Source organism: Podarcis liolepis (genome assembly GCF_965112155.1).
Source record: "Podarcis liolepis genome assembly, chromosome: 11".
In the NCBI taxonomy this organism is placed as follows: domain Eukaryota; kingdom Metazoa; phylum Chordata; class Lepidosauria; order Squamata; family Lacertidae; genus Podarcis; species Podarcis liolepis.
The window spans coordinates 52,563,369-52,585,264 of NC_139565.1; the positions used below are offsets into that span (position 1 = coordinate 52,563,369).

The 21,896-nt window shown below is 44.5% G+C and overlaps 1 protein-coding gene across 5 annotated transcripts in view; it reads left to right on the plus strand.

Moving 5' to 3' along the window:
- CCDC68 (coiled-coil domain containing 68) overlaps nucleotides 1-21,896 on the plus strand; it is a 36,926-nt gene that overhangs the window by 2,968 nt on the left and 12,062 nt on the right. For all 5 annotated transcript variants that reach the window (XM_083466201.1, XM_083466202.1, XM_083466205.1 and 2 more), the window contains exons 2-10: nucleotides 2,481-2,591; nucleotides 6,443-6,585; nucleotides 7,472-7,558; nucleotides 10,593-10,730; nucleotides 14,194-14,319; nucleotides 15,140-15,268; nucleotides 18,007-18,089; nucleotides 18,654-18,759; nucleotides 21,128-21,211. In XM_083466201.1, coding sequence (XP_083322327.1) covers nucleotides 2,573-2,591; nucleotides 6,443-6,585; nucleotides 7,472-7,558; nucleotides 10,593-10,730; nucleotides 14,194-14,319; nucleotides 15,140-15,268; nucleotides 18,007-18,089; nucleotides 18,654-18,759; nucleotides 21,128-21,211 — 915 coding nt within the window. In that variant the 5' untranslated portion in view covers nucleotides 2,481-2,572. The remainder of the gene's footprint in view (nucleotides 1-2,480; nucleotides 2,592-6,442; nucleotides 6,586-7,471; nucleotides 7,559-10,592; nucleotides 10,731-14,193; nucleotides 14,320-15,139; nucleotides 15,269-18,006; nucleotides 18,090-18,653; nucleotides 18,760-21,127; nucleotides 21,212-21,896) is intronic.

The window sequence follows — 21,896 nt, forward strand, 5'->3', positions numbered from 1 at the left end:
GTAGTCTGTGGGATTGAGTTCCGTAGTTTATAATTATGCAGTAGAAGAACTTCCTTATCTCTTTCCTGAATCTTCTAACATGCAGCTTCATTGGCTGTCCATTAGTTCTATACTTACGAATTTGTCCAGCAATCTGTAATACTCAGATGAAGAGTTGTGGGGGTTTTGTTTGTTTGTTTTTGGTTAGACAAGTATGTGAGCATATTTTGCTTGTTCTCTTGGAATGTCATTCCTCTGCATAAACTGCAGCATAGTTTCCACTGAGATGGTAAACTTGCACATTGGCTTCAGGTGACTAGATGCACCTTTACTCATAATGTAATATAAACAATGACAACTGGGAAACACTAGCCTATGAGCGCTCCAGTTGGAGAACAGCCTTTACCAAAGGTGTCATGGACTTTGAAGACACTTGAACTCAGGACGCAAGGGAGAAATGTGCTAAGAGGAAGGCACACTTGGCAAATCCACACGTGATCAACTCCCACCCAGAAACCAATGTCCCCACTGTGGAAGGATCAAGAATTGGCCTCCACAGTCACTTACGGACTCATTGTTAAAATCATGTTTACGGAAGATGAAATATACTTGGAGTCCTGTAGTGATTTCATGCTCTTTATTGCAGCTTGTAAAACGGTGATTGAATTTTCCCCCAAACCTCAGGCCTTTATATACATTATTTGCACAATGAGTCCCATCTGATTGGCTGATTCTGCTTCCCTCCTGGAGCCTGAATGGTCTTTTCCTGCAAGCCAATCAGTTGTTGCATTCTAGGATCCTACTTGCCTATTGTTCTAGGATCCATAACAGAAGACAATCTTACTCGGCTATGAGTGATCGCCAAAGAAGAAGATTCATACATCAGTAACCTCAAGATGGGGTTATTGGAGTGCGGTCTATATGGTGCTGCCCTTAAGGCTGGTTCAGAAGCTGCAGGTACTACGGAATGCAGCAGCATGGCTGCATATTATGTGCATTTAACATTATTATTTCGCTATATGCATGTGAATTAACAAGTGCATCTTTTTAAAAAAATAGTTATCCTTTTTGTGCTCTTGTTGTTGATGAAGATACATTGTGGCTGCCCTATCAGCATGCCTTCCCATTATTGTTATCTTTCCATTTTTTCTTCTTGGGTTGCAAATGGGAAGCCATTTGTTTTGTTGGTGAGGGATGATAAAAAAATAGTGAAGATTCATTACAGCTGCAGTTATTTACCTTGGAGTGAGCCTCTTTGATTGGTTGTTGGTCCAGCATTTTCCTTACAACTTTGATCAGTCAAATCTTCCTGGAAAGTCAAGGTAACAACCATTCCTCCATTCAGAGGTATATCAGTTCAGAAATGCTGCCTTGGCAAATAAAAGCTCAGTTAGGATTTATGTCCTTTAAAGTTGTCTGTCCTCCTTCTAAAACCACCTAAGTCACAGATTCATTGGAAGGGACCCCAAGGGTCATCTAGTCCCAAGGCTTACCTGTGACTCTTATCACACCGATACACTTTCTGTTCTGTTTTGTTGTTGAGCAAATATTCAGAATTCCCCCAAAATACTACTTTGTGTCAGCCGTGTGACTCATTGTTCCAGAGACACAAGACAGGTCTCATCCACTCTGATGACACCTTCTATGACTGTTGCCTTCTTGTTCGTCATTAAAGAGGACACAAAATTGTTGATTAAGTGTGATAACTGGAGGGTGTGCCCAGGTGGCGACAGTAATAACCTGGGATGAGAAAACGTACCTGGAGCTTGTAGGTGACACCATTTGGGCTTGGAGTAGTGTTTTAAATAGCAGCGGTCTCGGATTTTGGGATCTTTTCCCCCACCCTATCCTCTTCTGCCCTATAAAAGAAAATGGTTACTGGCGAAGCCAGTTCACCCATAGGATGAATGGACCATGTTTCAGCCTTTATCCTTGGACTCGAGTCATTGCAATGGTTCTTGGATATTGCCATGTTGCCACTCTCACTGGCCAAGCCTCATTCCGGGAAGAGAATCTGCAATGTGTAGAGCTGCTTCCTCTAAGAGGAAGCTAGTGTAGCATAGTGGCTAAAAAACTATCTGCTCTATGAATGGGAAAGCCCAGGGTTTAAATCTTCTGCCACAAACTCACTCAGGCCAGTGTGGTGCAGTGATTTGGGTGCTGGAGAAGGGCTGGTGAGAGATCCAGGTACAAATCTGCCCTCAGCTGTGATGCTCCTAGGGCAACCATGGGTCTGTTGCTAGATCTCTCAGGCAAACCTATCTCAAAGAGATGTTGGGAGGTTAAAAATGGGAGTGATAATCCAGCAACTTCTGGGGAGTACATTGGCTACATAGACCATCGTGTGTTAGACAAATAGTTTAAGGTAGTTTTATCATGATCCCAAAGAGATGAGAGATCTGATGCAGAGGTGGGCAATTGTGTGGCGTTGAGGGCCAAGCTAGGAGGCCCTGTTGTCCATCCTTTTCTCACAACTCTCTTGGTTTTTTTTTACCTTTCAGTTCCTTCCATCTCTCAACATTTATTGGAACTCTTGCTCACAGGATAACTACAATCAAACAGCACTTCAGGAAAGTGTAGCGTCTCTTTCAACATGACCTGTGCAAATACAAGTATGTAATGACGCTAACTTCGGGGGGGGGATGAAAACTCGTTAGGCTTCAAGCAAAGTGGGAGGAATTTGGGTAGGGAGAAATGCCCTCATTTGAAGACACTTGAAAACCTACCTCATTAGAGGTCAAAAAATGTGGGTCCTCGTCCTATATGACTGGCCCAGCACTGGTACCTTTCTGTTACATGACCTTCCACATCACCAAAGTTGGTCTGCCCATTGGGTCAGAGACTTCAGATTTTCACGCAGATAGTTATGCGCACCTGCTTCTTGTTTGCCAGGTCCCAATAGCTGGTCTGTCATGAAGCCAATACAGTGGTACCTTGAGTTACATACGCTTCCGGTTACAGACTCCGCTAACCCAGAAATATTACCTTGGGTTCAGAACTTTGCTTCAGGATGAGAACAGAAAACGTGCTCCAGCGGCGCGGCAGCAGCAGGAGGCCCCATTAGCTAAAGTGGTGCTTCAGGTTAAGACCAGTTCCAGGTTAAGAACGGACCTCCAGAACGAATTAAGTTCTTAACCCGAGGTACCACTGTGTACAGTTACCTCTGCTGCTCTCAGCTGCTCTCCCTTTTTATGGTTCTTTATCCTCAAACTGATCATGAGATGGACAACCCTTCAAACAGAGGATTGTCCCTTTAAAGCTGGAAATCGGGCTGTCCTACATCTGCTTCTCTCGCTCTCTCATATTGCCTGCCACCCACATCTGTTCACCTAATTACTACCCCTTGCTCTGTCTGGCCCCAGCTTGCTGCATGCCACAACTGCCATAGCACTGAGCGTCCAGCAAAGGATTCGGTGTGCAACTGAGATTTACGCGAAACCATCTTTTGCAAACACTTGCTGTGTTTTGCACACTCTTTCTGTTGCAGAGCCCTTAGTCTACATATTTTCCAGCTTTCCTCATCTTCCATCACAGCTCGCAAATTGCTTTAAAAATCCTCAGGGTGGCAAAATCCATGCCAGACCTTAGACTTTGTATTTGCACAATGATCTAGTAAATATACACATAACCCTGTGATGTAACCCTCTCTCCCTTCCTCCTCCTTTGTTACATTCCGTTTTAAATTTTAAAGCCAGCAAGCATGTCAAGGTTACAATGCTGATGGATTTGAGAGATAGACATGTAGGCATGAGATTTGTTCATCAAACACTGGATGTCACCATTGTACCACACAAACATCACTGATATCAAGAGTTAAGGGATGGGACAGCTCCCATTCGGTTCAAGGCAGCATTCTTCATGTGGAATAGAATTTTGCCTCTTTCTCTTCCTTTGCAGCCAAGATAATATTGGTCCCCCCCCTCCACTGTACATAGAAATCTGAACTTAATATTAATGCTCTTCTGTGAGCAGACTTGATTTCAAAGCTGCTACCGTGGGTCACATTGGACACAGAGTCTGCCATCTGCAGAAACTGGGGCTGCATCGGATGTTCGTTAATTTCAAATTCATTTTAAAATAGGGATAATCAATGCAATCAAACAAATTATCAGAAAATAACTAGGCTTACTTGAACATTAGGGATGCGGGTGACGCTGTGGGTTAAACCACAGAGCCTAGGACTTGCCGATCAGAAGGTCGGCGGTTCGAATCCCTGCGACGGGGTGAGCTCCCGTTGCTCGGTCCCTGCTCCTGCCAACCTAGCAGTTCGAAAGCACGTCAAAGTGCAAGTAGATAAATAGGTACCGCTCCGGTGGGAAGGTAAACGGCGTTTCCGTGAGCTGCTCTGGTTCGCCAGAAGCAGCTTAGTCATGCTGGCCACATGACCCAGAAGCTGTACGCCGGCTCCCTCGGCCAATAAAACGAGATGAGCGCCGCAACCCCAGAGTCATCTGTGACTGGACCTAATGGTCAGGGGTCCCTTTACCTTTACTTGAACATTTGTGTGAGTTCAGACTTCTCTGTAGCAACCTTCTCTGCCCTCACTGTCCTCCCGTTCATTTGCCTTCACTGACATTCAAGGTGACCCATGTCACCTTGCTTGTGGGTGTACATGATATCATCACCTCTGATGTCCCATCCTGACATTATCTGGCATCACCAGTTAAGCATCACCTGGCTGAGATGTTATATATAATACCAGTTGCCAGGGAAATTTTTTGTGTGTGCAAGTGTATATTGTTCGCGATCTGTAATCTTTTTTTTGTAAGGATGTGAACTTGGGAGATGCTCCTGCTGTTAGATGGTGTTGTAAAACTGTATTGCATTCTTTTCCTGCAAAATATAAATGTTTGATGTTGTCCTTTAAAATGTGCGTTTCCACACTGTCAGGGTAAAGGGTGTCTTTGTTTCTCGTTTCATATTCATGTTGCTTTCTAATGTGTTTTCTGGATGTACATAAAAAAAAGGAATGAACACAAAAGCCTGAAAAGAGATGATAGTCTTTTCAGAGAGCTGGTGGCAATTCGAAAAAGTTTGCTGATCTTGATTTTTGCACATTGCACAGGCTTCACTTTTGCTTCTGGCAGACAACTTTGCATGGTGTTGGTTTTCTTTGCATAGTTTCAAAGACCTCCAAAACTGGGAGGGGGGGGGTATCAGCAGACCACATGCAAGGCCGGATTTAGGACTGATGAGGCCCTAAGCTACTGAAGGTAATGGGGCCCTTTATATGTCCAGCTGTCCTTTGTCAAATTGTCGCTGTTTTTGTGTGTTGAATATATGCTATATGATAATTTATGGACCTAATAGGTATCTAAAGCCATTTGCACATAACAAAATATGCATTTTATCAAAGTACATCCAGTTATTTTAAAGGGGGGCCCCCTTTAATTTTTTGGGGGCCCCCAAGAGAGTGGTGCCCCAAGCAATAGCTTGTTTAGCTTATACGTAAATCTGGCACTGGCCATGTGGCAGCATAAAGCAATAGCACTTGGCTCCACTGGTTTCTGTGACTCAAGTCTAGTGTAATAAAAGGGAGTGAGTTCATGGCTGATTTGCGTGTAATCTTGGTTAGGTAGGTAACATAACTGAGCAGCTCTATAGCACAAACGGAAAACCTGCAAGATTGCAATGAACTTCCCACTGTAAACTTCAGCAAGCCTGGCCAAAGAGGTTCAGATAATCTGATGTTGTTTATTAAATTTGTGTACAGCCCTTTAGCTGTAGATCTCAGGGCCGTTCACACAATTAAAAAAAATCTAATCTAGAGCAGGGTTTCCCAAACTTGGGTCTTCAGCTATTGTTGGACTTCCCATCATCCCGAGCTGGCAGGACCAGTGGTCAGGGATGATGGAAATTGTAGTCCCAAAACAGCTGGAGACCCTGATCTAGAGCAGTGTTTCTTAACCAGGGCCCCCCAGGATATTCCAAGACTAGCTACAGGTGAAATTCTATAATGTATATAGTTATAAAAATTATAAATAAAACATGTTCTATTTACAAACAATATAGCTACCTTTCTACTGGTAGGATAGGGGGGGGCACAGGAAGGAAACAAGGTCGGAAGGGGGCCATGGTCAGAAAAAGGTTGAGAAACACTGATCTAGAGGTTACCAGGCTGGGGAAGCCTGATGAAAACACTCCAGCCTGAATCTTTGCATTTCTAACTTGGAATGCAGTTAGCCAGCCTGAGTTACTTTGGACCCAGGAGTATCGTTGGACTATGTTGAGCCTAAACCATTAAACTTTTTTAAATCAAAGCCCCTGTGAGGTTTGTGAGTCGACATGGATAATGTCTTATATTGGTGCATGATAACTCCCAGTGACCCACCTTTGTCATGATTTCCAGGGTTACCTGTTGCAATGTCCATTTTTTCATCATGTCCCTATTAAGTCCACTGGTTTGAACCATTGGCATGTTTAATAAGTCTTTTTAATCAACACTTGCAATCTTTGGATACAGGTCACCCAAAAGCCCGGATAATGACTACCACTCTAGTGGTGACACGGCGTGTTTTGAGAGAGGACAGGGGCACAGAGGGGAATTTTCTCCTGTATGGATCCACTGCATCTGAGGTGACTGAAGAAACTGAATATATCAAACAGGTATGATGTTTCACATGAGTGTATTAACGCTACCTTATGCAGAGCCACAGCAGTCTTCCATCCAGCCCTGGAGTAGCCAATGTGGCACTCTCTCCAGATATTGTTGAGCTACCTTGTCCATTATCCTTGACCTTTTACCAGACTGACAAGAGCTGGTAGGCTAGCTCAAGGGTGCTTCTCAGATCTTGTTGGACTACAATGCCTGTCTGCGGACATAAAGAACTTAAGGAGAGCCCATTGAATCAGGCCAGAGGCCTTTCTAGTCCAGCATTCTGTTCTCACAGTGGCCAACGAGATGCCCGTGAATATCTCAGAAGCATGCCACAAATGCAGCAGAATTCTGGACTGCTTAGACAGGGTGAGACTGTCCATGATCTCTGGGAATAGATCTCTCACAGCCCTGTTTGAATTTCATTGTAGATGCTGGGCATTGAGCCTTGGTGCTCTACCACTGAGCTCTGCCATTTGGATATAGCTATAAATGAATTGACATTTTAAAGCAAATGTCTTGAATTATGGGTTTTCGCTCTGGCTCTGGTGTGGGTAGCTCAGGCTTGGCAGCAGCTGAGGGGCTATCGGGCGATTGTCCTAAAAAAGCTCAACAGCTTTTTGTGTCCAGATTTTTACCTCTTGAAATATGGCAACCCTATCCAAAAAAGAAAACTGAAGCTTTTAAAAAAAATGATATTAAGGCCACTTTTTGATACGGTATATGAGGTTTGGTGAATTTGGTCCACAGTGCAATCCTATGCATGTCTACGTAGAGGTAAGCCCCATTGTGCCAAATAGGGCTTTACTACCAGGTAAGCACATAGAAAGGATTGCTGCCTTAGATTTCTAAGAACAGAACGTCAAGGATGTGACTCCTTTTGCTTTCCTTCTGCAGATTAGATCAACACTAGCAAAAGTTCAGCCTCTGCTGTGTAGAAATGACTCAAGACATGGGGTTGGAAGCATCATGCTGGATTCAAAGGTTTGGAAGACTTTTTGTGCTTAAAATGTATCATACAAGGGCTATGTTGTGTTTGGTTATCTTGCAGTGTGCATGACAGTCACCTTCTCTGTAGAGCAGTGGTGGGGGAACCTCAGGCCTGGGCTCCAAATGTGTCCCTCCAGGCTTTATTGTCTGGCCCTTGTGTTTATCCTCCCACTGTAGGCCACATTGATCACTGGCCATCCTCGAATGCTTCCGCTTGGCTGGAATGTGCTCTTGAATTCTGGTAATACCTCTTGAAGGACAGACACAGAGAATCGTAGGATTGTAGGAATTGGAAGGGACTCCAAGGGTCATCCTGTTCAGTCCTCTCCAATACAGGGATTTCAGCTAGATCATACATGATAGATGACCACCCACCCTCTGCTTACAAATATCACTAAGAGCCAGCGTGGTGTAGTGGTTAAAAGCGGTAGACTCGTAATCTGGTGAACCGGGTTCGCTTCCCCGCTCCTCCACATGCAGCTGCTGGGTGACCTTGGGCTAGTCACACTTCTCTGAAGTCTCTCAGCCTCACTCACCTCACAGAGTGTTTGTTGTGGAGGAAGGGAAAGGAGAATGTTAGCCGCTTTGAGACTCCTTTGGGTAGTGATAAAGCGGGATGTCAAATCCAAACTCTTCTTCTTCTCCTCCTCCAAGGAAGAAGAGTCCACCACCTTTCAAGGGAGTTCCACTGACAAGCAGCTCCTTTATACTCATGCCTCTTACATGGGAGACACACCTGTTGCTCCACTAACTTTTGCCTCTAGCCCTGCTTGCCTTGCATGTGGCCCTGGGAGGGTTGGCTCAGAGGGGAGTGCGGCCCTTGGCTGAATCAGATCCTCACCCCTGTTGCAGAGTAAGAAGGCGCTTGCTGACTGATGTCCACTCTTGGCTCCCACAAGAACATGTGCAGATTTTGAGCAATGTGACTGGTTCTGCCACACTGGGTGCTGTGGGGCTTTGCAACATAGTGAAATGAGCAGACTGGAAATTGACAGGCAGGGGTGCCAAATTTTGGCCTTGCACAGGGCGCCTCTGAAATTTTAAAGACCGAAGTCTGCCATTGTGGGAAGGGCCATTGGCAGAGCATCTGACTTGCATGCAGAAGTTCCCAAGGTCAATCCCCACATCTTCCGTTAGTTCTTGGAGAGTCATAGCCAGCCAGTGTAGACAAGGCTGAGCTGGATGGACCGATGGTCCGACTCAGTATAGGCCGACTCCCTGTGTTTTCAGGAATCTCCCCTGCAGGTTTTTGAAAGCAATGGCCAAATAATGCAGTTTCTACTGTTGTGCTGGCAAAATGGCAGGACTCGCCAATTGTCCTGAGAAGCTGATGCTAGAGGATCAGGCTGCTTTTTAACCAGGAGGTCGTGGGCCTCTCGGGGCACAAGGCAAGATGAATGTTCACCAAGTATGTTAGGGAATTACGTTTGGCTTTTCGCTGTCTACTGCCGCTGATTTGCAAACCTAGGCAGAATGGCTTTGCTGCCTGTTGCAGAGTTCCAAGCGCTAATTAATCTTGCAGGCAGAGAATATCTTCCTGGGGGAATCAAAAGCTGTTATTTATCAGGTCTGTTGTGCTAATGCTTTCAAATATGAAACCCCAGGGAGCTGAGCAAATAGAACATGATTTTTAATTGTTATGGGTGTGTGTGTGTGTAATATAAACACTCTTGGGTCTCACTTCAATATGGAGATGAGGACAGGGCAAGAACCTTCGGCTTGCACAAGTAATCTTGGGAACGCCAATGATGCCTGCCTGCCAGAAGCTGCTTGTCCAATTGCCTCTGTGTTAATATCACAGGAAGCTGATGTATACGAGGTCAGATGGCTTTCCCATCTGGACCAGTATTGCTTATTCTGACTTGCAGCCACTCCCCCTCAGTCTCAAGCAGAAGACACTGCTATCCTTTCTTTTTAACTAGGGATGCCAACCAAAATTGAGCCTCGAACCTTCTGCCTGCAAAGCACATGCTCCTACTGAGTTGTGATTAATTAGGGTAACTTGTGTGGCGAGTTCCTGGCCCCCCCCAGTGGAAATAAAGACACATGACACAATTATTAAGGTTAATGGGCTAAATAAGGCCACAACTTTATTGGTTACAGGTGATGAGCGGTATGCTGGTAGGTGGGAAAAGAGTGAGATCCCCGGCTGAACCCACATTAAATTGGGCAGGCCACACCCCCAGAGCCAGCCAATTGGCTGGCCAGGGGGTGACGCGGCCGGGGATTCCCCCAATCGCACAGGGGCCGTGACGCCCGCAATCCCACCTCCTCTGCAGGGCGGAAGTGGCTTTACAAACGTCCTAACAACCCCCTTGGATTTTGGGGTTCCGAGACATTTTGGTTCTGGACCTTTTGTGTTCTAGACATTTTGTGTTCAGAGTGGCATGATGCATTGGGCATGAACACGACTTTGTTCAAACCACAGAATGTGAGCAGTTTCCCTACAGTTTTTAGTTCCTTCCACCCCCTTTATAGGTTACTAGCAGCCTTGTACCTGACACGGTTCAGGAACTCTAAGAAAGCAGAAAAATCAGTGCAGCTTTGAAATCAGTGGTAAACAGCTGTGCAGTTTTGAAAGATGCAGTCTGCCATCTTGATTCAAAATGGCGCCCGATTGTATCCAACGATAGACAGAAACTTGCTCCTTGATTTCAGGAACCATTATTTGGTCATGATAGCTTACCAGGTGCTCAAATGCATAGTGGGCAAAAAAACAACTTTCCAAAACACACATCTATAGTTGGTGGAGCACCTGGGCTTTATATGTTCCTTGGTTAAATCTCAGTTTGGAAAACAATCGCAAAGCACTAGTGCAATCACATTAAGGCTCCCTTTGTTGTTGTTGTTGTGCTTTAATAAACATATGAGCTTATGCACATCCATAACCAGCAGAAGCAAAGCAGATGCAATGTGAAAATGACAGCATATGTTAATTCTGAATCCAATTAATCTGAAGCAGAATGAGTCCGCAGAATGATAATGAAATGGGGGGAAATTGACCATCATTAACATGATTTCATATTAGCCATATTCTGAAGGAGCTGAATTGCGACCTGATCACAACGCCCTCTCCTCCAGCTACAAGGAGACAGTGGAAAAGACGAACAAAGCAGAACAGGAACTGTCACGCGTGAATAAAGAAAACGAAATTTTAAAGATCAAGGTGTGTCCATGTAAAATAAGTACTTCTGTGTCCTTGCCTACAAAGAAATCTCATTTATGTTTCAGCTTAGTTCTGCAACATATTTTTGGTTCCTTGTTGGTTTTGAAATTGAGAGGACTAGAATATGCAAACAGCTATCAAACCTGTTTCTGGAGCACAGCACTTCAGACTGCGGCAGGGAGATGGCACGTTTGAAGGCTTTGCCGTGTAAAACAGATATTGCATATGAAAAGCTAGACCGTGGGAAGAAACATTCGAGGCCAATGCTTCACTTGTTTGTTTAGAATCTGTATCCCACACTTCATCATGGATGATCTCAGGGTGCGTAACGACAATTTAAAATACAAAAAAATGGAGAGAGAAGGGGTGGATAAACAAAGCAGTCAAAATAGCTCATTTGCCAGAGTGTAGTTCATATAGACATATAGTCATGCTGAGTCCCACTCGAACTACTGCAATGTGCTCTACGTGGGGCTACCTTTGAAGGTGACTCGGAAACTACAACTAATCCAGAATGTGGCAGCTAGTCTAGTGACTGGGAGTCGCTGCCAGGACCATATAACACCAGTCATAAAGGATCTACTCTGACTCCCAGTACATTTCTGAGCACAATTGAAAGTGCTGGTGCTGACCTTTAAAGCCTTAAATGGCCTCGATCCTGTGTACCTGAGGTCCAGCTCACAGGGCCTTCTGGCGGTTCCCTCACTGTGAGAAGTGAGGTTACAGGGAACCAGGCAGAGGGCCTTCTTGGTAGTGGCGCCCACCCTGTGGAACGCCCTCCCATTAGATGTCAAGGAAATAAACACTTATCTGACTTTTAGAAGACATCTGAAGGCAGCCTTGTATCAGGAAGTGCTTAATGTTTGATGTTTTATTATGCTTTTATATTGGTTGGAAGCTGGCCAGAGTGGCTGGGGCAACCTAGGACGCAGCTGCAAATATAATGTTTTAAGTGCATTATACAAATGTGACACCAGATGGTGATGGTGAGCTAATGGCAAATTTAATATATATTCTTTAAAAAAACAACAACCTTTTAAAGCATTTTCACAGTGTTTTTTTATATGTATGTGTAGATTCCACCCTAGTCAGATGTGCAGGGTACGAAATTATTATTGTTATTGTTATATTTTATTTTATTTAAAATGCTGGAAAGAAATGAAAGAATTCAGCTAGTGTCAATAGACAGAGATTATTGGCACTTTCTACATCTGGGGGATGGGGTGAGAAGGCGAGGGGGGCATTGCCAAGAAGGATTTCTGGAGGGTCGTAAATGCTCTGACTTCACTCAGTGATAGCATTGCCAAGAGGACAATATGGTGGAGTGGCACTTGCAGACCAAAACCGAGATATGTAATCTCCTTTCTTGTGTGCTGGTTTTGCACATGCTGGTACATCTACATTTCTTTCTTGTGGGCGAGCATTCAATTGTGCGATTTTTCCTCACCCCCACGGCAGTTTGAAATGGTGCAATCCAGGAACATCTGGCCACTGGTTGGCCACTGTGAGAACAAAATGTTGGACGAGATGGACCTTTGGCCTCTTCCAGAAGGGGCTTGTCTCATGTTTTTATGGACGGCAGTGGAAGCGACCCCGTCAAGAGTTTGCATGAGCTACTAGCCCCTGGCCTTGAATGTGCAAGGAATGGTGTGCTTTGTGTTAGCTTGGCAGTGTCTGGAGCCAAGTGTGAGGCTCTGTGTTGAAACTCAAGATTGCTGTGGAGCATAATGGACATGTCTGCAAAATATTGGAAGTAAATACATGGTTGGGACTGGGCTTTTGAAAGCTTGCTTTCTTGGCACCCCCATGCCCAAACCAATGCTAGTGTTGCCACCCTTTTAACTTAAAGCCCCAGCTGTTTTTTGATAGCAGGTCTGGGAGGAAGGTGGGCACACTCTTCCTAGTTGCTTGGCAACCACCAGATGCAATTGAACACGTCTTTCCTGTGTTTACCGGACAGCCTGGGCTTTCTGCAGAGCAGGACAGATGAATTTAAGGTGAAAGGGGAGGGTGGGGAGTCAAAGCAGCTGTACAACCAAGAGAGTATTACGTGGGAGGAAGGTTAAAAAAAATAAAAACCAAGGCAGTTTAAATTTCCCACCGTGACAACAATGAATCTCTCCTGCCCGGCCTCTCCCTCTCAGTTAGTCTCCATATAGCTGCCTGCAGAGGCAACTAATAATACATACTTGGGTATTTTATCCATTTTGTTGCAATTTAAAGTATGCTTGCCACATTTTGAGTCAACTGCTCTTCAAGAGCAGCCTGCATGCACATATATGCAGAGATGGATGTGTGCACAACAGTCTGTGCGTGTGCATGAGTGTGCATGTGTGCACACACCCATCCACACACCCAGAGAGAATGTTAACAAGAAGTTTCAGTTGTCTAGATTAGGGCTGCCATATGTCCAGACTTTCCCTGACATTACCAGAATTTCAAAGGCGGATTTGACATCTGGGGGGAATTTACAAAAGGTGGTTTCCTTTAAAAATAATAATAAATAAATTGGGGTGTCCTGGTTTTTACTTTTTGAAATATGGCAACTCTAGTCTAGATGAATATAGGAGTGTGGACTCTCTTCCTATTGTCTCTCTTCCACTTTGGCTGCCACCTGGTGGTGGTAGCCAACTATTGCAGCTAAGAATACCTTTAAGCTTCCAGGTGCTAAGCAGAGATGGCAAAGGATCTGATGCTGTCCTCTAGTATAAACACTTTCCTAAGAGACTAATAAGTTGTATCCAATGGTTGCATGAGGTTAAGGCAGCTCATGCAACTGATCTTTCTCTTCCCTCCCCCAGTATCCTCAAAAGACCTTTTCCAAAATTTGAGGGTGGCCTCCTGAACAGAAGTGGGTGGTCCTGCCAGAGGGGTGGGGAATCACCTGGAACTGAGTCAGGCCTCTTGTGTTCACAGTGTTCCTGCTCCAATACTCTTCCCTCAGCATGTTTTCAGGCAAATACAGAACAGAAATACAGTTTCCCATCTGTTCCATGCCCATGCAAAGGACTTAGGTGCCTTGGGGAACAGAGGTAACCCAGAGGCCCTCACAGATGAGACACAGCAGAGGTGGAGAAGCTCCAGCCCATGTAGCAAATTCGGCCTGTGAGTCCATTTTCCCAAGACGTGTTCAGATACCCAACTTGTGGCAGGAGGTCTGAGGCAACATGACAGAATCAGCTGGGTGACTGTGTTCCTCATGGGGCACTTGATCACATAGCTGCTAACCACAGAAAGCAAGCTTCAAATCCCCCTTTGCTTTTTTAAGGCATTGTTTTAACCTGCTGTGCTGTCTAGCAATGATTTGGAATATTACAGGGGTTTTGCTTGCTGTTGTTTAATCTTAATATACCCATTTTACACATGCATTCATTTTACACCGCCACTATCCACCCCGACTTGTTGGGACTGGATGGTCAACAACATCCTAGATGAATAATCTGTGTATATTGGTCGTCTCCAGCTCGACGCTTTGAGAGCAGCGGGCATGGAGTCTATGAAGAACACGTCGCATAAACTCCAGGAGGACTATAACAAGCGCTCGGAAGAGCTCAAGAAAAGGCACGAAGGAGCTATTCACGTAATGAAGGTATGATCTTGCATGGTCAGTGACTGCCAGCTGCTTTGAATAGATAGTGAGAAAGGAGTTGGTAGCACAACACCCATGAGTTCAGATTTAGCACTAAGGAGCAGGTTTTCTGGAGAAAGCAGCAAGTCAAAGGCAAAACTAGAAAATACCAAACAAGTAGAAGTGTGGGCGAGGCCTGGGTGTTGTTCAGAACCAGGGATCGTTGTTTAATGTCCAACCAACTGCAATTTGTAACCAAAGTTTGCTCTTGGCTTACCTCTTGTGGTTTGTTCAAGCAAAACATACAGTGGTGCCTTGCAAGACGAAAAGAATCCATTCTGTGATTCTCTTCGTCTAGCGGTTTTTTCGTCTTGCGAAGCAAGCCCATTGATGGATTAGCGGATTAGCGCTATTAGTGCTGTTAGCGGCTTTTAGCGGCTTATCTGCTGATCGGATCAGCTGATAAGCGGCTTAGCGGCTTAGAAAAAGGGGGGGAAAGGAAAAAAACCCCGCAGGAACTCGCAAGGCATTGTCGTCTTGCGAAGCAAGCCCATAGGAAATTCATTTTGCGAAGCACCTCCAAAACGGAAAACCCTTTCGTCTAGCGGGTTTTCCATCTTGCGAGGCATTCGTCTTGCGGGGCACCACTGTACCAGGATTCCCAATTCGCACATAACACTAAGCCAGGTATTGCGGTTCGTTTGCCCTGGAGATGAGCAAAACTGCACAGATGGTTGCTTTCAAAGTAAACCATTAGCTGTGGTTGATTGTAATGTGTGCAATGAACTGAAGTCGGTTGCCTGTGGACCTCTGAGCATCGCTTCCTCCTCTTGTACCACAGGCCCGCAAGCTTGAGCAAGAACAAAAGTTGCAACAAAGCACGGACCACCTCAGCCAGCTGAACGTGCAACTGCATGAGAAGTACGTCCAGATTGAAGAACTGGAGAAACGGGTGCAAAGGATGGAAGAGGTGAGATTCTGTTTCATCAGTTATGTGTGCAGGGTGCTCATTCTGCAAGAGCACAGACAAACCCCACCACCACCACAATCCCTTCAAAACATGTAACTGGTATTAGAAGTTTGTTAGGAGTCCTAGCTTCTGAAAGAACAAACATACACCCCCCCCCCTTTTTTTGGACTGAAAACATGTGAGGGCAGAAAATCATGCAAGGCAGAAAAGTAGCTATGAATGGCCCTTCCCTCTCCCAGCATGACTGGCTGCTACTGTGACAAGAACAGAGGACAACATAGAAACAGGATAAATAATTTCATTGATTGAATTCATATCCCAATCTTCCTCCGCAAGGAGATCCCCAGGAGGCAAAGACACCTACTTTTTTTTTTGAAGCATTCTAAAAAAATTTAAACCCCAAAGCTCACTGGGTGACCATGGGCCAGTCACCATCTCTTAGCCTAATCTACCTCACAGGGTTTTTTGTAAGGATGAAAGAGGAGGAGAACAATTTGCTGTCAGCATCGCCCTTGAGCCAGTGCACCAACTGGACTCATGCACCTCAACCCCGACTGGGCTAGGCGAGCTGGGTAGCACCGCCAGAGACCTCCTTTCTCACAGGAACAGGTCACAGTGCTGTGGACTCACAGCTTAGAGCTGAGAGCACCGGATTCACTGTCTCAATAATACAGTCGTTGCGCAGCAGAGTTTTGCAGAGTCTTGCAGAGTATAAACCACTCGGAGAGCAGCTCTGTAGAATATCTTCCTTTTATTCTGTAACTACAACTATGATACAAAACTATATACAGAGCTGAATATTCTAAGCATAAATCAATGCTACACTGAGAGTCTGCAGCTGCACTTAGCAGCAATCTTATCTCTAGAATCTCTAACACTCTCACTTTCTCCGATACACTGACTGACTGACTCTCTGACTCACACACACACAGATATGTTGCTGGGCAGAATAAGTAGATAGGCAGGACACGCCTCCTCCTCTCTGGAGAGTCAGCAGAGACCATCAGGAGATCATCAGGAGATTCTTGGGTATGGGAGGGGTGAAATCTCCTCAATTGCACCACCTTGAGATCCTTGGAAGATTAAGGTGGTATGTACATGTAAATAATGAAAACAACAACAACAAGTGTTAGATTTTAAAATGTTTAAAAAGTATTTCAGGAATGACAGGAATCAGAATTAAGCATCAGGTTCCCCACCTCTGTTCTGGATGTACGTTTTCCTGCAAAGGTGGATTTGCAGCTGTTTGCCTTTTAACCAGTAAAGCTGTAGATTGTTGCTTGAGCATTACATCTGTATTATTAATACTTTTAATTGAACACAGCAGGTTGGACAAGCTATTGCTGGGACAAGGGGTTGTGTGTGTATTCCCCCCCCCCTAAGAATCTGATTATTGTTCTCTGCCTGTTAAATATATTTCTCTGCACCAGTGAATATGCAATTTTCACAACGGAAATGGAAAACTACAAATATTTGCAAGTTTCCCGGTTGTGGGAGTATTCTTGCACAGCCCTCAGCTTGTGTCTGCAGGTGCTGTGCGATGGGGAATGCTGTGTGAGGGCTGAGAATCTGTTTTCTAACAAGGGTGCAAATAGGAGCCTTTAATTTGCTTTTTAAAAAATCTTGCTGCTCCATTGGTAATTAGTAGAAAGAAGCCCATTTATGAGAGAGCTTTGGAGCTTACAAACGCCTACCATTCTCATTCTTTGTCATCGTTCAAGCACGCTGGCAAAACCCTTTTGCAGAATCCTTCCAGCACTGCCAGCGAACAATCACCACCTCCTTCGTAGTAAATAGTGATTAGCAATGAGAAGTGATTGCAACGAACATATTACTTAAAATCCAAGCATCGCCATCTGTTCTGTTATTAACTTGGAAGTCAATGGGATCACATTCCATTAATAGAGTCTCAGCCAAGGAGTCAGATTGAGAAGACTTTTAAATGTGAAATAATTAAATGTGTAGTGCTTTGCTACAGTTCTGAAGGCTTCTTCCCAATGGAAAATAGTAGAGGAAAACTGGCGAGCCTATTATGAAGTCGTCAGGTGGTCTTTCTGCTGGTAATAATCTCATTCAGCTAATCTTCCCTGCTTTGCAACTGCTAGGAGAGATTTGCTGAGGGAGGTAACAGACCAGCATATATTTCTTTCTTCATATTTATTGTGTATTTATTTCATTTACACCGCACCTTCTTACAATAGAACTCTCCATGCAAGACACTCTATTTTGCTGCTGAACGTTTTAGGGGATGATGGCCATAGTTAGGGAAGAGGTATGAGCTTGCCTGTAATGCTAAGCCAAGGTTATTATTAACTAAGATTTATAAACCAGCTACAAACCTTGGTTAACAAGTGACTGTTAACCATAGTTGAGCTGCTGGGCTGGGTTTGAACATATATCCAAGCCATCGTTTGATAAACCTTGGTTTAGTGTTATGTGCTAAGCAGGTGGTTCATTCGGATTTAGCTAGAGTCATTATGCCCTTGGTTGTTGACTCAGTTCATATGTGTAGCCCTGGGCAGATCTTCTGCAATAATTATCACCATTTAGGGGGAGGGGGCTTGCTGCATTATGCTGCAGTTGAATTCAGACCCTTACATAAAATGAAAGCAGAAATAGGAAATGCAAAGTGATTAAAGCTTTGACGACCTTCCATTCTTAGAAACTCTGAAACTTCTTTATTCATAAAAAAAAAATTGCCTCGAGTGTGAAAGCCTTGTGACTTTGCTGTTTCCTAGGAGAAGAAAACACTGAAAGAAAAGAAACGTTGTTTAAAGAAGAAACTACATGAGATGATGTCAAACGCTGAAGATACCTCAAGGTTTGCACAGAACACATGACTTTAAAAAATAACAACCTTCTATGAGCATTTATTCAACTTTTGAATAGCAAAAATAGTTCAAACTTTGCAATAATAGTGAAACATTATATTTTGTGTGTGTTGGGCCCTTGCCTAAAAAGAGGCCAGGCATCTATAAAAACACAAGGACAGCCCTGCTGGATGAGGCCAAAGGCTCGTCATAGTCCAGGATCCTGAGCTCAGAGCGGCCAAGTAGATGCTTAAGGGTAGTGCTATTTTTCTAAAAAAAAAGAGGTGCTGGAACTTGCCATGAATACCTCCATCTCTTATGATGGCAATGGCGCCCACTGGAGAGATGCTGGAATTGAGTTCTAGCGAGTTCCAGCTGAAGAAAAGCCCTGCTTATGGGAAGCCCACAAGCAAGACCTGAACGTAACAGCACCCGTCTCGCTTTGTGATTCCTAGCCATAATGTTCATGAAGATTTTATGTAGATTGCCGCACCTTTGTTAACCTTCAGTTGTCTACCCTGTAGTGATTTTCCAACATGCAAACCGCCCTTACTTTCCCTTCTTCTCTCTACCAGCTGTGTGAAAGTTCAGACAGAGATCTCGACACTTCAGGAGCAAATTAGCCACTTGGAGCACATGATCCATTCGCAGCACCAAAGCTTACACGGTGTGATTCAACAGGTTAGAGCCTTCTAATCATACCCTGGTAGCAAACTGGTCCTCCGGGTGTGGATCTCTAGGCAGCTAAACCAACACAACAAAATACACACACAAAAGTGGGAAATATTGGTGGATCTGGAGAATCCTCAAGGTTTGCAGGTGAACAAAAAATATTTTTGTGGGGGGGACCTTTCTCATAGGGGAAAATCCCCCCAGTGAGAAATGAGGGTTCTCGCTGGCCATGGAATGCTGGCTGACTGTTGGGGGACAATAGAAAACCACAACAGAGGGGCAAAGGAATGGAGTATCCTTTTGAAGGGTATGTACATTTTGTTGTGGAGGATCCCACATCTTTGATTTGTCAAAGAACAATATCACTTCCTGTTTACTTGGGAAGACTTGCAGAAACAGTTCATTCTTTTTTTTTTAATTTAACTTAGTTTGGCCAATAGGTCACCATGGCCAAGAAGACTGCATTTATCTCAGCGCTAAGAAAGGCTTGCTTAAATGGAGTTTGATTGGTTTTGATAGCTGGTGGCTACTTAAATGTACTCTATCTGTTTAGATGAGGTCTGGAGAGGAACATTTTGTCACTTTGATTATAGCCAGTGAAGTCTGAGTTTTTCAGTTGGCTGGCAAGCAAGGATCTATTTGCTGTGGAGACAATTGATGGCACTGGCCCAATCCCCGTTGCTCAAAATGCCCTTAGTCGTCACTGCTGTCGTCTTCTTAATTAATATATTTATTAAATTTGTATGCTGCCCTCCATCTGAATAATACAGGGTGGTTCACAACATAACAATACAAAATGAAAACATAAAATACATAATAAAAGCAAGAACAAAATCAAAAGCAGACCAATAACACCCCCTCCCACAAACACAGTTTCTGACAGCCTATATATTTTAATGTTACAACGACACATTTAAAAGCACGGAAGGGCTAGCTTGTGGTTCTAATTGCCGTACAGAGTCCACATTTAGTTTAGCTGTATTTGGAGCAGAGGAAAAATAAGGGGTCATTGGATTACACTGGTGGAAACTCAGCCAAATGTATTTAAATCTACATTCAAATATTGCACATATTGCAAAGACAACACAACCCTACAAGTACTCATGTCATGTACTCTCTACTCTTAAGAAAGCTGACAGTGTAGAAATCTACCCCAGTCATATACTCATAGAAGTGAGGAACCACAAAACAGTGCTTCATTCGCACATCACTTTAAACCATAGTTAATATTAACTATGGATTAAAGGCGATGGTGTGTAGTGTGCTGATGCACGCTTGCTAAAATCCTGGGCACGTTGGTCCTTCTCTGCTCCTGCTGCTATGCTGCTGGGAACTAAGCCATGGTTTGACAGAGCCTTTCCTTGAACCAAGTTTAACCATGGTTTAAACTTTAAACCATATGGATGGATGGCGGCTAACAGATTGAGATTGAATCCTGACAAGACAGAAGTACTGTTTTTGGGGGACAGGAGGCGGGCAGGTGTGGAGGATTCCCTGGTCCTGAATGGGGTAACTGTGCCCCTGAAGGACCAGGTGCGCAGCCTGGGAGTCATTTTGGACTCACAGCTGTCCATGGAGGCACAGGTCAAATCTGTGTCCAGGGCAGCTGTTTACCAGCTCCATCTGGTACGTAGGCTGAGACCCTATCTGCCTGCAGACTGTCTCACCAGAGTGGTGCATGCTCTGGTTATCTCCCGCTTGGACTACTGCAATGCACTCTACGTGGGGCTACCTTTGAAGGTGACTCGGAAACTACAACTAATCCAGAATGTGGCAGCTAGACTGGTGACTGGGGGCGGCCACCGAGACCATATAACACCGGTCTTGAAAGACCTACATTGGCTCCCAGTACGTTTCCGAGCACAATTCAAAGTGTTGGTGCTGACCTTTAAAGCCCTAAACGGCCTCGGTCCAGTATACCTGAAGGAGCGTCTCCACCGCCATCATTCTGCCCGGACGCTGAGGTCCAGTGCCGAGGGCCTTCTGGCGGTTCCCTCATTGCGAGAAGCAAAGCTACAGGCAACCAGGCAGAGGGCCTTCTCGGTAGTGGCGCCCGCCCTGTGGAACGCCCTTCCAGCAGATGTCAAAGCGATAAACAACTACCTGACATTCAGAAGACATCTTAAGGAAGGGAAGTTTTTAACGTGTGATATTTTACTGTATTTTTGGTTTTTATGGAAGCCGCCCAGAGTGGCTGGGGAGGCCCAGCCAGATGGGCGGGGTATAAATAATAAATTATTATTATTTAAGTATATATGTGGTTTAAAGTGACATGCAAACCAGGCCACTCTCATAGCTCTGTGGATGTGATATAACAAAACTGCATCCAGTATGTTTTGTTACTAATTGTATTTCTCCAATTTTCTTTTCTTTTTAGATTGAAGAACTGAACAACGAACTGAAACATCAAGATGAAAGAATAGAAGGGCTGAAAGAAAAGATTGAGATCCTCCAAGCAAAGGTAAAGAAATTACTGTGTGTGAGTGTTTATGGTAATGTTGTGGTCCTAGCCTACAAATCTACAGTTGCTTTTTCTTGCACAACTTAGAGCGGTTCTCCTCATTAAGCAGGCCAAGTAATTTTGAACAGTGGAACTTCAAACCATTGCAGTGGAACTGTATTTTTGATGCTCCCTCGTAGAGAAAGTTCAGAGCAACTGGTAAATTAGCACATTGGTGCAAAAGCTGTGTTAAACTTTCCTGGGTTTCTATAGTACAGTGGTACCTCGGGTTAAGTACTTAATTCGTTCCGGAGGTCCGTACTTAACCTGAAACTGTTCTTAACCTGAAGCACCACTTTAGCTAATGGGGCCTCCTGCTGCTGCCGTGCCGCCAGAGCGCGATTTCTTTTCTTATCCTGAAGCAAAGTTCTTAACCTGAAGCACTATTTCTGGGTTAGTGGAGTCTGTAACCTGAAGCGTATGTAACCTGAAGCGTATGTAACCCGAGGTACCACTGTACATTAAATTCTGAACCAGTGGAGTTTTAAGAGTTTTGCTATAGGCAAACAGACGGTCCAGCTCTTTGTTCATCTAACTGGGTTTGTAGCATCTCAAATATTGCAGGGGTGCTGGAGCGTTACTGAAACTTAACAGTTCCTACAATCAGAATTTCCTCCTTCCTGGTAGCACCCCATTTCGTTGTTAA